The sequence below is a fragment of the Equus przewalskii genome, chromosome 10 (assembly GCF_037783145.1).
Source record: "Equus przewalskii isolate Varuska chromosome 10, EquPr2, whole genome shotgun sequence".
Lineage (NCBI taxonomy): Eukaryota > Metazoa > Chordata > Mammalia > Perissodactyla > Equidae > Equus > Equus przewalskii.
In genome coordinates, this window is record NC_091840.1 from 1280526 (window position 1) to 1297504 (window position 16979).

Sequence of the window (16979 nt, forward strand, 5' to 3'; positions counted from 1 at the left end):
CATATGTATTTATATTGGAAAGTAAGTTTCAGTATCCAGGTGCTTGCCCTCCAAATAGTTCAGCAGCATCTCCTAAGAACCAGGACCTTCTCCTACTTAATCATATCTGACACTGCACCCAGCAACCATACAGTCATGGGTACAATGATGGCGTAATACATAGTCCACTTTGGAATTTCCTTTGTCCCAAGATGGTCCAATTGTCACATTGCATTTGGTTGTTGCATCTGTCTACAATCCTTTAATCTACAACAGTCCATCCATCTTTCGATTTATTTAATTTTTATGACCCTTGCATTTTTGAGCAACCCAGATCCATTTTCTTTAGAATGTTTCACAGTCTGGATCTGCCTGATCCTTTCCTGGGGTTAAATGTTTAGGGCGATGAGGCAGCGTAGATGACAGCCCCTCAGGAGATCCAGGACATCAGTTTGGCCCATTTGTGGGGATGTGAAGCCTGAACACTTGGTCAAGGTGTCTCTGCCGGATTCCTCCATGATCAAGGTCCCTTGTAGAGGGAATAAGCCATGCACGGATAATTCTTTGAGACCATAAATATGATTTTTTTTTCCCAATAATCTACCCAACAGTTTTAGCATCAATTGATGGTCCTTGCCTGAATCCATCATTACATTTATGGTTGCAAAATCATGACTTTCCAATTTGATCATTCCCTCTACATTTAATAGACATTTGTTTGGTCAATAAATGCTTCCTCTCCTTTAAAATAAATTCTTGAATATTAATATGAATTCATAGATTTTTTTTTTTTTTGGTCAATTATTCTTTTTGATGCTCAAATTGATCCAAATTTGGCCAGTGAGACCCCTTCAAGCTGGCTCCCGTGCTCCTTTTTTGGCAGACGGGGGAAATTTTATTTTTATATTATTTCAAACTTAGAAGAAAGTTGCCAGAACAGTACAAGGAACTCCTGTATATCTCTTTTAGACTCAGCAGTTGTTTACACGTTGCCACATTTGCTTTATCATCTCTCTCCCTCTCTAAATATATAAAAAATTTTCTGAACCATTTGAGAATAAGCTGGAGACATTATGCACCTTTGCCATCAAATGCTTCAGTGCGCATATCCTAAGAGCAAGGCCGTTCTCTTGTATTACCATTCAACTGTTACACAACATTGGGGAACCTAACGTTGATACTGTCCTCTGAGCTAATCTACGTCACCTATCTCAGTGACACCTTTCCTTCTCCTTTTGACAGGTTTCCACTCTTCTCTAAGCGCTTCCTCACTTCTGCCCCTCAAGACGTCCTAGTCTTGCCCAGGACGGTCCTCGCCCCAGCCCTGAATCCGCCATTTCTTGAGGAAGCCCTAGTCCCTTTTAGAGGAGAATTGGATTTAGAAACCAAACCCCGCTCCAAACTCCCACTCCAAACCACATCTCAGGCTCCTTCCTCGTCTTCCCTCATTCCATATTTGTATTTGGTTGAGTAGTACAAAATTGCCAATATTGAAGCATTTTCCATCTACAAAAAATGGCAAATCTACGTGGTTCAACTGAATATCCCTTTCTCCACAGTGAGAACGCTTGTTTTCAGTAACATTAATATGTTTATTAATTTTCTGTGTTCCAAAATTCCCTCCAAACAGCTTCAAAATTACAACGGCAATCCGGCTACTAACCACAGGCCTACGAAGGAAATTTCAAGATCTCTGTGTAGTTATTTTTGTCTTCAGAATATATCCCACTAAAAAACACAGAGTGTTGTGTTAAAAAGTTATTTGAATTCATTCTTTTTTCCTGTGTGGTTACATTAATTTGATACACAGGTTCATTCATTTCTGAGCAGTTAAGTTCACTTTTACTGAATTTTAAGGTCTTTTCATCCTTTTTGATCTAATATTATATTTCAGTTATGCAAAATATTTATTTGATTCAAAAGTTATAAGTATAAAATATGACAGTCAGAAAAGCCTCACTCCCTCCCCATCCATTCCCATGACCCCCATAGAACCATCTTCTTTCCATTCTGGGGTAGCCTTCCCACATTTCTTTTTGCAAAGATGAGCAAATGCATGTGTCAGGATGCTCAGGGGGCAGATGTGGATTCTTCCCCTCCTTCCTTCTTACACAACAGGTGACTCAGACCATACCCTCATTTTTGCCTTTCACTGCAGCCCACCTGACCTGGCTCTGAGACCACCTCTAACTCTACTCCCCTCCTCAGCACAGTACCTGCAGAGCAAAAGTGTCCCTGGTTGGACCTTGTGTAGGATGTCACAATGTCCAGGCAGCCTACGGAGTGGTCAGGGCAGGAGGTCCAGGCTCCCCTACCTGCACCTAATGGAGCTTTGACCGCTCCTGGCTGCCTGGGTCTCAGTTCTTCATCTGTAAAACTAGAGCGGCAACAGTGCCGACTTCCCAGGGAGGTGGAGGCCCCATGCAGGTGAGCCCTACAGAACATCACAGGTATCAATTCCCCCCAGTAGGCTGTGGGAAGGCCTGAGCATGGCCAGAAAAACAGGATAGGGTCCTTGCTCCAGGCTTCACGGGATCCCCTTGGGGCTGGCCCCTGCTGACCTGAATGCTGGGGGGGGGGCGGGTATAGGGGTTATTTTCCTGGGCATCGTTAATGGGATCAAGGCTGTATTTTCTAAAGAAACCATGTCCTAACCCGTGTTTCTATTAGGACTTCAGGTCATATGTAACAGGTAAAAACCCTCCAGCTGGCCTAATAACTGACACTCCTCTTACCTCAACTCCTTGGGAAAAGGCTCATTCACACAGCAAGTTGCTTTTGAGGACCTAGGGAGAGGCATAGCCCCTGCCCCATGCTGTACTTATAATCCTGTCAAATGCATTTAAAATATGCATATATAAATATATATAATTGTGGTAAAATTGTATGTTCAATTTAACCATCTTAAAATCTACTTTCCAACATGGATCTTTCTGGAGATTATCTGTATTATCAATGAAGCAGTGACTTCCCACCCCCAGGGAATAAAATGTAGGCTCTGGTGGCCGCCTGCTGCCCTCCCACACAGCTTTCCACCACACAGCCTGGGCAGTCCTCCGCACACCCGTTCTCTGGGCCCTGTCTGCCCGCTCACCCTGCTCCCGAAGACGTTCCTGAGCTCCCTCGCATCGCTCTGCACCGTGCCACCCCCTAGAGGGCCTCCTGACCCCTCCCATACGCCCCCCCCCCCCCGCCTGCTTTTCTAGTTTCCTCTACCCTCCTGACATCATGTCACGAAGGTCATTGGGCAGCTGTTTTCCATCATCTGCCCTCTCTCCCCACAGAAGACAAGGCTGCTGTCTAGTCCTGGTGTCCCTGCGCCTGAGACAGGGCTCAGTGAATGAATGCGTGGTCGTCAGGGCCCTTCCGCTGATGCATGGAGCTGCCCCGTGTCTGGTCGCGGTTGGCCAGGCAGATCTGACACCTGGGCAGGTAAGAACCTCAGGTCAAACTCACACATGCAAGACAGATCACACTGTTGATTTCATGAAGTGAGTCGAGTTTCTAGGTTGCCACCACACCAGCTGGCAGAATAATTAATGCCCCCAACTCAGGCACTTGCCCAGCACTGAGCATCCTCCTCTGAGAAACATTGCGTGGCTCCCAGGTGGAGGGAGAAGGTGCCTCTGCAGGAAAGTCCTCAGCTTGGTCCCCACCTGCCCTCCTACCACTCCTGAGAAGCAAATGCAGGGTCTGGGAAAAAAAAGGGTCTGGAGAAGGCAGAACAGCCACCTTTCGCTCCTCGCCGGCGTCCTCCCTCCAAGGCAGCAGCTACACAGCTGTTCCCAGGATCTGCTTTGAATTAAAAAGTGGCATGGCCCTTTAAGAGAAGCATCCGCCGCCCCCGCGTCCCGCTGCCCCCTTTGATGTCGCTGGCGCTGAAAGGTTCCCAGTGGCAAGATCTGAGGGTTTGTTTCTGCCTCCCTAGAGGCCACGTGCGGATCACAGGGTGGGAGGGAGGGAGGGCGGGCCGAAGGACACATGGCCTGCCGGGCCTCCAGGCCTGCAGCCGCTATTGCAGCGTGCGCTGAGGACCGGCAGGCTGCACAGATGGGGACCAGCAGGCCTGGAGCTCATTAGGGCACTGTGGAGCCAGCAGCTGGGAGACCTAAGGAGGAGCTGTCTCTGGCCCTCCCTGCGGGGCCTGGGGCAGCTTGACCTCCCTGACCGCCCTTCCTTCACCTGCACAGTGAGGAGCACGTGCTGGCACATCGGGGGTGCTCCCATGACACCCCAAGATGCCCCATCTCCACAGATGTGTGGGAAACCCCACCGATCCCCATGCCCTTCCTTCCCCCAGCTTTGGAACGTGGCCATTCCCAGATGGACTATGACACTCCAAAGTTAGCCCAGGTCAAGCTGCAGGCCAGCATCCAGGAGGATCCTTTAACAAGGACCATCCACCAGCCAGGTGAGGTCACGTGGAGCGGGCAGGATGGGGCAGGGGTGCTAAGAGGTGGGCAAGTCCTGCCAAATAACCAGTGGGGTCCAAGATCCCCAGGAGTTGAGCCTGGAGCCAGAAAACCCTACACTGGTCCTCTGTTCACCAGCATGGGGGGAGGTCACAGCACAGTGACGAGGAGCATCTGGGACTCAGCCTCCTCCACAGCCCTGGGAGCTCTCACCCTTAAGTGAAGGGGCTCTGACTCCCTTGTGCTCTCAGTCCTAGCGCAAGGGCTGGGTCCCTTCTGCCAGGTGACCCCAAGGCTACTCATGCCAGGCTTGCAAACTGCCACTTGATTCCCAGGAGAGGACATCTCCCAGCGTCAGGCCTAGGAGCTGTCCATGAAAGGCCTGGACGTGACCCAGGGGCCCCAACTCCACCCTGCCCCGCCCCTGCACCATTCAGCTCCAGGCAAGGACCTAGTTCATCAAGGCCCAGGATATGAGGCCAAGGGGCATTTCTCCTAATGGATAGGGGGCTCTGGGGAAACCAAACTCTGCAATTGCATGGCCTGGCCTTGAGGCCCCTTGGCCAGCTCAGAGCTAGAAATGGGCTCTTGGCTGGCTGGGGTGTAGGACCTCCCCTCACAGCAAGCTGCTGGGGGGAGTGGGGTGGTCTGCCCACTTCCCTGCCCACTTGGGCCTCAGAGGCCAGCAGCTGGGGTGTGGAGCCGCCCAGGTGGCTGGGCGAAGTGGGGCAGCTGAGGCCGGCAGGCACAGCTGGGCCCCAGACGGCAGGCAACAGCTGGAGCACAGAGCGGCCCTCATGCTGTGCATGCCCTGGGCTCAGGACCTTCGAGAGGCCCCAGAACGGAGTCAGCCATGTGATGTAGAGCAGTCCTATGTCCAGCGAGGGCACTGGGTCCCAAGCTGCTGGGCGGCCTGAGACCCTGAAGGCCAAGCCCTCTGGCCAGGTTATTGGTCTGTCAGATCGGAGCAGGGTCCCAAGTGGGAGTCCCTGCGCCACTGACTGCCCTGAGCCTCTCCTTCCTCCCTCTCCCCCAGCACCCACCAGCCAGCCTGGGCCCTGAGCCTGCCCCAATGCAGGCCTTAGCTCTTGCTTCCTGAAATGTTCTGTCTCTTATGCCTGTTTCCCAGGAATTGGGCACATGTCCACGTGTGGATCACAACTCCCATCTGTGCTCATCTGGGATCCCCGGCTCCCTCCTTATCTCTTCCTCCCCAGAGGACCAACCCATGCACCCTCATCCTAGATCTGGGGATGCCCCAGTAAAAAGGTATAGCACCCCTCTATGCTCTCATTTTCCCAGGCTTCCTTGCAGCTGAACACGCACGGGATCTAAGCTCGCCTAGAAACACCTGCCACCCACCTGAACGGGAGCCAGGAAGCTGAGAGGCAAGAACAACACAGAATCCATCCTGGATGTGGCAAAGGGGAGGGGGCAGAGAAAGGCAGAGCCCATGTCCAGCGTCCCTGGTGTCCATGGTCCGTGCGACCACTGCAACAAGGCAATTTGGGACATTGTTCCTGCTCCTTGTCCCCAAGCCTGAGTGTCTGCCCTGCAGAAATTCCACAAGCCCTCTGTGCCCAGGACCTCAGACTCCTTGGTCCCTGAGGGATGGCCAGAATCTACCTGGGGGTAATAACTACCATTGATCATGTGCTCACTGTCCCCTTCACATCCTGCCTCAGTTCATGCTCCCACAGCACTGGGAGGCAGCTACTATTCTCATCCCCACTTTACAGATGAGGAACCTGAGGCTCAGAGACCCAGCTGTGGGCCCAGCAGGGGCAGAGCCAGGCCCTGCACGCAGAAATTGGGAACTCGGCCCACTGCTACATCCCTCAATGTGCGGGCCCGCAGACATCTGCCTAATGAGTGAGCAGGGACCCGGAACACCCCACGTCCCAGAAGCTTTGCCAGGGCTGGACCAGCCCACGCCCTCCCAACCGGGGCACTTCATTCACCTGGCCCCACCCCCCAGTTACCTGGTACCCCTTGCCCAGCTGGCTGACCATCATTGGTCTGACCCATTCATGTTTTGGGGTTTTTTTAGGTAAAATTCACATAACAAAAAACAACCACCTCAAAGTGTACAATTCCATGGCATTTAGTACATTCACCATGTTGTGCAACCACCACCACAATCAATTTTAGAATATTTTCATCACCCCGTAAAGAAATCCTGTACCCGTTAGTAGTCACTCTCTATTCCTCCCTATCCTCTGGCAACCAGCAGTCTGCTTTCTGTCTCTATGGATTTCCCTATTCTGGATATTTCATACAAATGGAATCACACAATATGTGGCCTTTTGCGTCTGGTTTCTTTCACTTAGCACGATGTTTTTAAGGTTCATCCATGTTGGAGCCTGTATTAGAACTTCATTCCTTTTTATGGCTGAATAATATTCCATTGTATGGATAGACCACATTTGGTTTATCCATTCATCTGTTGATGGACATTTGGGTTTTCCCACATTTTGGCAATTGTGAATAATGCTGCTGTGAACATTCATGTACAAGCTTTTCTTTGAACACTTGTTTCCAATTCTTTTGTGAATATAGGTAGGAGTGAAATTGCTGGATCATATGATAATTCTATGCTTAAATTACTGAAGAACCACCAAACTGTCTTCCACAGCGGCTGCACCATTTTACATTCCCACCAGCAGTGCAGGGGTTCCCGTTCCTCCACGTCCTTGGCAGCACTTACTTTCCACGTTTTTGCTCCTAGCCATCCTAGAGGGTATGAGGTGGTACCCGACCCGCTGCCGTTCAACCCAGGGTCCCCCTCCTCCCACTTGTCAGGACCATAGTGGCCACTGGGCTGAGTGCAGGCAGCCTGGAAGCACAGGCCCATCTCCAAGCACTGCCGCCCCGGGAGACCCCACCAGATCTCGGGGGGGGAAAACTCTGAGTGGAGGAGTCCGAGGTGCAGAGGGGAAGGCTGGGAGTGCAAAGACAGAGCCAGTCTGTCTGAGTCCAGAGAAGGGCATAGCGTGAGCCGCTTTGAAGGAGATGGAATGGGGGAGGCAGAGACACTGCAGGCAGGGAAGTTCTGGAAGACTCAGGTTTGAGTTCCTTTTCACGTCTGCTGATAGTGTTGAGTAAAGCAGAACAGGAACTCATTGTGGTCCAGTGTGCAGACTAAATCGCGTTACAGCCAACGCCAGCGAATATAAAGTGCACTCTCTGCCCTCATCCTGGAATTTCGTTGGCAACCGGAACTGCCATCCCCGCCGCGCACCGTGCTGAGCGCTTTCACGCATGGGCTCCCATAATCCCACAACAGCCCTCCGACCGAGATATGGTCATTGCTCCACTTTAAAGAAGAGGAAACGGAGGCACAGAGAAAGGTCACGGGCCTTGCCCAGGATCTCCCCGTCAGGAAATGGCCCAGAGCCAGACCAGCGTGAGGCACAGCTGTAAGCGTCCTACTGTCTAGCTGGAAGTAGCATTTCCCTGCCTGGGACTTGGCATAACGGGCTTCTGGAGGCAGAGGGCTCCTGGGACAGGTTCTTGCTCAATGTCTAGGTCAGCTGGGGGGAGGGGGGGTGGGGCACCTCCCGATGGGACCTGTGTTTGAAGCTACTGCCTCTGGTCAGTCCCAAGCATGGCCTTTGAACTGACCCAACAACGGGGTAGGGGTGGGGGTGTAGATTTCCCAAAAAACAGAGCTCATTCTCAGCTCTTCTGTTAGCTTCTCTGAGCCTCAGTTCCCTTTATCAGGAAAATGGGCACACAGCTGCCCCGTGGGTGCCTGTAGGGAGGACCTGTGTTTGTCACACAGCCTGCCCCCTCCTCTGTTGAGTGACCTCAGCCCAGGTTGACCTCCGGGGCACCTCAGCCTGATCTTAGGCTTCGAGGTTTCCCTTCCATCTCAACCCCTCAGATGCTCACACAGCAGCTCTCAAGGCCCCTGTCTGACCCCGTGCTGTGTCTTACAGGGAACACAGCCAGGGGAGCACAACAAGAGGAGCCTGCTGTGTGTGTGCGGGGTGAGTGTTGTAACTTTCCAACCCCAAGCTCATCACTCAGCCTGGGGACTGGTGAGAAGGACAGTGCTCAGGGCCAAAGGGGCCCTGCAACCCAGCCGGCAGGGAGGTGAGTGTCTGGGCACAGACCCCTGGCAGCCTCTAATCTCCTGCCCCTCAAGGGGCTGCAGGTGTCTCCTGGGGATGCAGCCTCCCCAGTAGCTTGAACTAGGAGAGGGACTCAGGAAGCCCTGCCCCAGGTCTGGACCCCTATCCCAAAAGGCATGGCCTCTTTCCTGTCTTTACAACGGTTGTAGTGACATCCACTGGGCTGCATGGGAGGGGGAATGAGAAAGGTCTGCCAAAGCTGTAGACGGAGTATGAACAAGCGCTGTCCTTCTTTTGTCTCCCCACCCACCCTGGGAGAAGCCTCTTAGGCAAATACCTGTCCCCTCATTTTGATTTCTGACAAGGAATCTCATTCTGTCCCCAGTGAGGTGCACTGGGAAGGTGAGGCGGTGGAGCAGATGCACTGGGTTGCGTGGAGGTCACGGAGTGGAGACCAAGCCGGCAGCTGTCCGATCCTCAACCCGCTCCAGTGGCAACCAGCGCAGGGACCGTGGCTTGGAGGAGATCGGCGAGGGGCGCACATCCAGGGAGCACGAGAAGAGGATCCAGGACCCCAACCCAAGGCCCATCCACCCCAGTAAGTGGCAGCGGCCCCTCTAGCCCCACTGCTTCCAAGGCGGCCCGGAATCTGTCCATCCAACAGCGGGGCTGGGCGACTCCCCCATGGCGCCGTGACGGGGCGCCCGGTCCCTCCCGCAGGTCGCCGAGGGCGCCGGGGCCTCGCGCCACACCTGTCCGCTCCTCCCGGAGGCCCCGGCGCCGCTGCTGCCGGCCCCTCGGCGCGGAGCCCTGTGTCCGCCGTCGCTTTGATCCCGGGGGCCCCGCTGGATAAAAGTCCCGGGCGGCTCCGCGCCAGCGCCAGAGGGGGAGGCAGCCGAGCCGGGCGTACCAGCGGGCTGGCGCAGGACAAGCGACGCCGAGGAGCCGGGGCCGCGGGGCCGCCCGCGCCGGCCGCGGTGAGCGCGGGGCTCCGGGCGCGTTCGGGGTGGGGGATGCCGGCCGGGGTCCGGGAGGCCTGCGGGCTGCTCTGGGCCTAGGCAGCGAGGGTGAGAGGGACCCCGGCGGCTCAGGTGAGCGCGGCCCCCCTGCGCCACCGGCCCGTCGGGCCCGGACCCGCTGCGCGGCGGGCGGAGTTTCCTCGGCGCGGAAAAGCCTCGCTCCTTGCCCGCCGCCCCTCCAGCCGCCCCGGCGGCGGGGGCGGCGGCGCCGGGCTGGCCGCGGTGAATGGAACCGCCGGGGCCGCCGGGCCGCGCTGCCCCCCACGGAGCCGGGCCGGGAGCGCCTCCGGCGGCCGCGGCGGGGTAGTCCAGGCCCCTCCGTCAGGCTTGCGGTTTGGGAAGAAAAGGCGATGCCTCCGCCAAGAAAAGAGCGAGCGCGGCCCCCTCCCCCTCCGCCGAGCCCGGGCGGCGGCGGCGGCGGCACATCTAACGCGCGGGCACCCGGGCCGCCGCGGCCCCCGCAAACTACGCCCAGGCTCGGCCCCCGCCGCTCATTGGCGCGGCTGGAGCCAGCGCACCCAGACCCTGCGCTGCCCTCGGCCGGCCGCGCGCGGAGCCCGAGCTGCCCAGGCCGACGGCGCCGGGCCCCAAGAGCCTCGACGCCGAGCCACCCGCGCCTCCTCGGCCCGGCCCAGCGCGGGAAGCGGGGAGAGCGAGCAGGCGCGGCCGGCGCCCCGTGGCCCGGCGCCCCCGGCCCGGCGACCCCCCCCCCGCCGCCGCCGCCGCCTCAAGGCCGCCCGCTCTCCGCAGGTGGCCGCGGGCCCGAGTGGCGCGGCCATGGGCCGAGGGGTGCGCGTGCTGCTGCTGCTGGGCCTGCTGCACTGGGCCGGGGGCGGCGAGGGCAAGAAGACCTGGCGGCGCCGCGGCCAGCAGCCGCCCCCGCCGCCGCCCCCGCCGCGGGCCGAGGCGGCGCCGGCGGCCGGACAGCCGGTGGAGAGCTTCCCGCTGGACTTCACGGCCGTGGAGGGCAACATGGACAGCTTCATGGCGCAGGTCAAGAGCCTGGCGCAGTCCCTGTACCCCTGCTCGGCGCAGCAGCTCAACGAGGACCTACGCCTGCACCTCCTGCTCAACACGTCGGTGACCTGCAACGACGGCAGCCCCGCCGGGTAAGGCCCGCGCCGGCCAGGGCCCCGGGAGGCCAGTCCCCGCCCTGCGCGGCCGCACCCGCGCGCCCTGACCGGCGCGCCCTTGCCGGTGGCCCCCACCAGGCTCCAGGGCGTCTCGTCGCCAGCGGCGCCCGCACCATCCGCCTCTGTGCCCTCTCGGACACGCGAAGTCTCTGCGCTGGACCCTCCCTACTGGCCGTGGCAGTTCTCGCCCCCAGGGGAGAGGGCTGCCGTCGGGCCCTCGGAGGTGCTGGCCCTGGGGAGGCCCGGCTCGGTGACTCGCCGCGAGGGGGGTGGGGCAGAGCTTGAAGCTCTGGTCCCCGGCCAGCCCGGGCACTGACCCCTCGGCCACAGTGCCCAGTCTCTCTGCTCCCGTCCTTCGGTCCCTGGGCAGGGAGACAGCAGTCCGCGAGTGGCCCTGGCTTCAGCAGGAGGAGGCGACACAGGGGGCGGGGAGAGTCCTGCTGAACCCCCACCCCCATCCCCACTCCAGCTCGACTAGGTCTGCTCCGTGCTGCTACCTGGACTGCCAGGGATCCCAGCCATCCAGAGGGACAGGGAGGGGGCGCAGGTGGGACAGAAGGACCTGGGGTGCAGGTTTCACTCCTCTCCAGCCCCGAAGTAAATAAAGGAAGGATATGAGGCTGAGGGTTGGGGAGGGGTCGGGGGCACCCACGCCCTCAGCGAGTCGACAGCCCGAAGAACAAAACGGTAGGTCGGGCCTCGGAAGGAAAGCTGCGACCCCGCCTGGGTGGTGCCCGCACCCCTCAACGCCCGCCTGGCGGGTCCCAGTGCTCCCGCCCCACGTACACTCCTCTAGAGAGGGCGCTTTTCACTCTCCCAACGCCACTGCGCGGCCCAGGAGGATCCCGAGCCCCGCGAAGACGCCCCCCCCCCGACGCCCGGCCGCCGGCACCGAGGTTACAGCGGGTCCCGCGCGGGGCGGGCCGTGGGGATTTTCCACGGACCACACAGCCCCGCGCGGCCCTTCCTCGCCCCGCGAGCGCCACCTCCCGGCTCTGGCCGCCGCTCGCCGGCCCGGAGCGCTCCGCAGGGGCCTGGCCGCTGGCGCCCCCGTGCGGCCCGCGCGCCCGGCGACAGGTGGAATGACCCTTTCCTCCCCGCGCTGGGCCCTGCAGCCCCGGCTCACTGGCCTCTCCGCCGTCCCCCCCTTGCAGCTACTACCTGAAGGAATCCAAGGGCAGTCGGCGGTGGCTCCTTTTTCTGGAAGGTGAGTGCCAGGGCCAGAGGCCCGGGAGCAGGCAGGCGTCCCCTGGCACGCAGGCCCTGAGGTGGTGGCTCTGCCCGCAGGCGGCTGGTACTGCTTCAACCGAGAGAACTGTGACTCCCGATATGACACCATGCCGCGCCTCATGAGCTCCAAAGACTGGCCTCGCACTCGCACAGGTCAGCAGTTTGCAGACCGGGCTGTCTCCACCTGGGGGAAGGGGCGGGGCAGCGTGGCCTCACAATTTGAAGTCCTGGAAGACACCCCACCCCAGTTCACTCCCTAGAGCCCCAGAGAGGCCCCCACCTTGTGCATCCCCCTCCCCAGTTCTCTGAACTTCCTAAGGTTAGGGAGCATTCACTCTTATCACTTCTTTCTTTCTCCACAGGTATCTCACCGTGGCCTCTCCCGTGTGGGATACACAGGCCATCCCTAGGTCAAAGCAGCCAGTGGAGGGTGGGGGAGGTTCAGGGCGATGTCCAGGTGTCACAGCTTGTCTGGGCATCCTGGCAACTTCATGGGGTAACTAAACCTGACCATTCCCAACTTCCCCGGCCACCTTGGGTCAGGCTGGCATCACTGCCCACCTCCTTGCTGGGGCCATGTAGGATCCCCTCACAACCCCACACCTCCCTGTAGTCCCCATCGCTGCACAGCCCCTCTCATCAGGAAGACCCACTGCCTCTCTCCCCACTGCTGCAGGCACAGGGATCCTGTCTTCCCAGCCAGAGGAAAACCCCCACTGGTGGAACGCCAACATGGTGTAAGAGGGACCAAGGAGACCTTCTTGGGGCTCCTGTCTTGGGGGGGCTTCCTGGGTGAGGTCCTTCCTGAGGTGGTTCTTGGCGGGGAGACCTTCCTGGAGGCAGGGGGTCCTGTCCTTGGGGGTCCTTCCTGGAGAGGGTGGTCCTTCTTGGCCTTGGGGCAGCAGACGAGCATGGCAGGCTCACTCGATCCTGGTGTCGCAGCTTCATCCCTTACTGCTCCAGTGATGTCTGGAGTGGGGCTTCATCCAAGTCTGAGAAGAGTGAGTCTCCTGCCTTCCTCCCCTGTTTCTCCTCTCACCTCCCCCCCCCCCCAGACAGGGCAGGGACAATGGGGCTTCTGGGGAAATGCAGGCTTTCAGCCATGTGACTCTCTCAAACCCCTTGACAGTGTGTCCCAGGGTGCCTGCCCCCAGTGCCCACTGTCTGCTTGTCCATGGCTGGCCTGGCCCCTGCGAGGGTCTTCACTCCTGAGTATTCCCTGGGGAGGATCCCCAGCACAGCCTCATGCACTTGACCCCCCTCCCTCCAGTCTACCCTAGCCCGGGCCCATTCCCTGAAGACCCTCCAGACTCCCAGCTAGAAGCCCTCCTCCCTCCAACCTGGGGGTGGAGGCCTTGCCCTCTGTCCAGGCCCCACTTGCAGCCACTCTCCTTCTCTGAGCAGACGAGTACGCCTTCATGGGTGCCCTCATCATCCGCGAGGTGGTGCAAGAGCTCCTGGGCAGAGGCCTGAATGGGGCCAAGGTGCTGCTGCTGGCAGGGAGCAGGTGGGCCGGGCAGGGGCTTCAGGCGAAGTGCGTGGAGGGCTGTGGGGCAGACCCTGGGACGTGGCTGGGGTGGGAGTGTGGATGGGAGGAAGGGGAGGGGGCCAAGCCTGGGCAGATCGAGGGGGCTGCAGCCTTGCCAGGATGGGCAGGCGGCTTGGAGGGTCAGCATTACTGGGGCGTCTTGGGAGGTTCAGCCTCAGAGTGCTGTGTAGCTGGAAGCTGAGCAGAGGACACTCCTGGACTGCGTGGTCGATGGGTGTGAGGAAAGCCTTGGACTGCAGCAATCTGTGTAGTTAATTAGGGGTTAGCTGTGGACCAAGGCACCTTCTCCGAGGCCCAGGGTCCCCATAGGCTGGAATCACCCTGCTTGGTCACTGTGTCCCAGCAGGCTTGTAGGGGACCCAGGGGACATCTGTGGAATGGATGAAGGGCTCCAAGGCCACATAGTTTACCTTCATTTTCAGATAAGGAAACTGAGGCAGAGTGAAAGAGAGGAAAGGAAAGAGGGATGGGAGGAAGTGGGATGACCAGCCTCTTAGCTCTGGGTCAGAGCCTGGAGCTCTGCCAGCCCCTCCTCTGCCTCCAGGATCCCAGGAGGCTCGTGGGTCTTGCACCTGAATGCAGAATGTGTTGGCAGAATGCATCAGGATCCCTGCTGTCCTCGAGGCCTGGGCTTGGGGCTGGGCAGGCTCTAGCGGGACAAGCACACCTCCCCCTCCACCAGCCTCATGTCCCACCTTCCCTGCAGCGCGGGGGGCACTGGGGTGCTGCTGAATGTGGACCGTGTGGCTGAGCAGCTGGAGGAGCTGGGCTACCCGGCCATCCAGGTGCGGGGCCTGGCCGACTCGGGCTGGTTCCTGGACAACAAGCAGTACCGCCGCACGGACTGCATCGACACCATCACCTGTGCGCCCACGGAAGCCATCCGGCGGGGCATCAGGTGCCCTGGGAGGGAGGGCCCATCCCGCATGCTGGGACCCCGCCGGGGCTCGCAGGATCCCTTGCAGAGGACCTGGGGCGGAGTGGCGTCTGTGGGTGGAGGCTGGAGTGGGGCGGCCTAACCTGCAGCCTGTGGCCCAGGTACTGGAACGGGGTGGTCCCGGAGCGCTGTCGGCGCCAGTTCAAGGAGGGCGAGGAGTGGAACTGCTTCTTTGGCTACAAAGTCTACCCGACCCTGCGCTGTGAGTGGGCCGGCTCTGGCCGGGGCACACAGGGGCAGCAGGGGCATGTCCAGACTTCCTGTGCCTCCTGAAAATGCAGCCTGCAGTCCAGGCCCCAGAGGCCAGGCCCAAAGACCACCGGCCCTCCCAGGAGCGTGGTGACTAAGTCATCCTGGTGTGCCTGGGATTTTTCTGGTCTTAGCACTGGAAGTCCACGCAGTCCTGGGCACACCAGGACAGCTGGTCACCCTGTCCATGCCCACAGTAGGGAATGCGCTTTGGAGCTGAACCCCAGTGCTCCTCTGTACAGAGTTGTGAAGTCCTATGTGAAGGGACGTCATCACCAGCTTTGGTCAAAGCAGAATTTCTGGGAGCTAGGCCAAGGTGGGGGCCAAAAAGGACATCTTCGAGGAAGGGCGGGTGTTAAGGAAGGCACACACTTTGGGGGCTGGTGGCCAGCACCCTGAGGGGAGAGCCCAGCTGGCCTGTGAGCCTACCACAGAGCCAGCTAGGACCTTGGGGACCCTGAGCCCCCAGTCCCCCTCCCCCCCAGGCCCAGTGTTCGTGGTGCAGTGGCTGTTTGACGAGGCCCAGCTGACTGTGGACAACGTGCACCTCACGGGGCAGCCGGTGCAGGAGGGCCAGTGGCTGTACATCCAAAACCTGGGTCGTGAGCTGCGAAACACACTCAAGGACGTGCCGTGAGTGTGCTGGGGACCCCCCACTCAGCCCCTCTAAATATGCAGTAAATCACTAGACTTCAAAATAGAGGTCTCACAACGGGAAGCAGCCATAGGGTCCTTCAGTAGGTGATAAACTGCGGTCCATGCAGACAATGGCATATTACCCACCACGAAAAAGAAGTGATCTTTCAAGCTGTGAAAAGACAGGGAGGAACACCAAGATGAAGCCCGACACACACTATGGACTTGGGGGGATTATGACCTGTCAATGTAGGTTCATCGATTGTGACAAATGTCCCACTGTGGTGGGAGATGTCGATAGTGGGGGAGGCTGTGCCTGGGTGGGGGCAAAGGGTCTATGGGAAATCTCTGTACCTTTCACTCAGTGTTAATGTGAGTCTAAAACTGCTATAAAAATAACATCTACTTTTTAAGAAAGGCAAAACATTTGCCTGTCTGGGACAGCCTCCTGCCACTGCCCAGCTGGAGTTCCCTGGGAGAGGTGCACTCCAAGCAGGGTGTGGAGGCAGGAAGGGACAAGGGTTAGCAGGGAGCATGCCGGAGCCTGAGCGTGCCGGAGGTGGGAGCCAGGCAGAGGAAAAGTTCCCAGGGGAATTGACTGGAGTTGCTGTGACCTGTGGGCATGGTGGGGCGGGATGTGGGGCTCACAGCCATCGTTCTCCTCCACAACAGGGCCAGCTTTGCCCCCGCCTGCCTCTCCCATGAGATCATCATCCGAAGGTCAGTGTCCTGGGCCCTGAGACAGCTTGCATCCGTCCGTGGCTCTTGCTTGAACATCCGCAGCCCCCGACCCCACTTGCCCGCCTACCTGTGTCCCCTGCTCTCCATGAAGGGCTTCCTTCCAGGGCCTTCAAAGCCACTGATACAATCAGCTGTGTGGCAAGAATTCAGACTAAGCCGCGCCTCCAGTGGTAGCAATGCCATCTCACCTGCTTTGGCCACACCCCATGTGACCCCCACCTGGGTTTCTGTCTGCAGCCACTGGACAGACGTCCAGGTGAAGGGGACCTCGCTGCCTCGGGCGCTTCATTGCTGGGACAGAAGCCTCCACGACAGCCATAAGGCCAGCAAAGCCCCACTGAAGGGCTGCCCCGTCCACCTGGTGGACAGCTGCCCCTGGCCCCACTGCAACCCCTCTTGCCCTACCATCCGGGACCAGTTCACGGGGCAGGAGATGAATGTGGCCCAGTTCCTCATGCACATGGGCTTCGACGTGCAGACGGTGGCACAGCAGCAGGGCCTGGAGCCCAGTAAACTGCTGGGGATGCTGAGCAGCGGGAGCTAGGAGTCCCGCCCCGAGGAGCTGGCACGAAGGGCCAGCCACCTCGGGCTCCCCGCCCCAGGGCCCCTCCCCCCTAAGCTCTCCTGCCCCTCCTGAGACAGACAGGGCCCCAGCCGTCCCCCCACCCTGGGTCTGGATGCCCTCCCCCCAGCAGCCTCACTGCCCCTCTCCCACTGCCTTCCAGAGGCCCAGCTGGAGACGGTGGACCTGCCATTAGCCCCAGCTGTGGCCTCGGGACCCCTACAACCCCACTCACCTCCCCCCACCCTCCAGCCCACGGTGGGAGCCAGAAGCACTGGATTCCTCAGCCCACCAGCCCAGCCCCCGCCCTCTCCTGCCCTTTTGTATTATTTTATAAAGTGACTTTTTTATTACTTTAATTTTTTTAAAAAGGAAAATAAGCAAGAAATATATGATGAATGATATTGTTTTGTAACATATTTTTTTTAAATAATGAAAAAAAAGACAACAAAAGAG

The 16979-nt window shown here is 58.8% G+C and overlaps 1 protein-coding gene across 4 annotated transcripts; it reads left to right on the plus strand.

Annotated features, from left to right (window-relative positions):
• Nucleotides 1-3253: 3253 nt before the first annotated feature.
• Nucleotides 3254-16976, plus strand: NOTUM (notum, palmitoleoyl-protein carboxylesterase). Of its 4 annotated transcripts, none has more exons than XM_070559654.1 (17): nt 3254-3411; nt 4280-4390; nt 5694-7810; nt 8333-8383; nt 8959-9065; nt 9188-9444; nt 10237-10595; nt 11774-11826; nt 11907-12002; nt 12526-12586; nt 12792-12850; nt 13254-13356; nt 14105-14296; nt 14437-14537; nt 15070-15217; nt 15893-15940; nt 16199-16976. In XM_070559654.1, the coding sequence occupies exons 3-17, from the start codon at nt 7653-7655 to the stop codon at nt 16503-16505; spliced, it is 2100 nt and encodes a 699-aa protein (XP_070415755.1). In that variant the 5' UTR covers nt 3254-3411; nt 4280-4390; nt 5694-7652; the 3' UTR covers nt 16506-16976. The 4 variants fall into 4 exon arrangements, with proteins under 4 accessions (XP_070415755.1, XP_070415756.1, XP_070415757.1 ...); XM_070559655.1 differs by lacking the exon at nt 3254-3411 and adding an exon at nt 3850-3887; XM_070559656.1 differs by lacking the exons at nt 3254-3411; nt 4280-4390 and having other exon boundaries at nt 7674-7810; nt 8853-9065.
• The last annotated feature ends 3 nt before the right edge of the window (nt 16977-16979 follow it).

Excerpts from the sequence above, each read along its gene's own strand:
- NOTUM (XM_070559654.1), top strand. The coding sequence starts at position 7,653 with ATGGGCTCCCATAATCCCACAACAGCCCTCCGACCGAGATATGGTCAT. Across the intron at positions 9,066-9,187 it reads CCCAAGGCCCATCCACCCCA|GTCGCCGAGGGCGCCGGGGC; the intron begins GTAAGTGGCAGC and ends TCCCTCCCGCAG. Across the intron at positions 15,941-16,198 it reads CATGAGATCATCATCCGAAG|CCACTGGACAGACGTCCAGG; the intron begins GTCAGTGTCCTG and ends TTCTGTCTGCAG.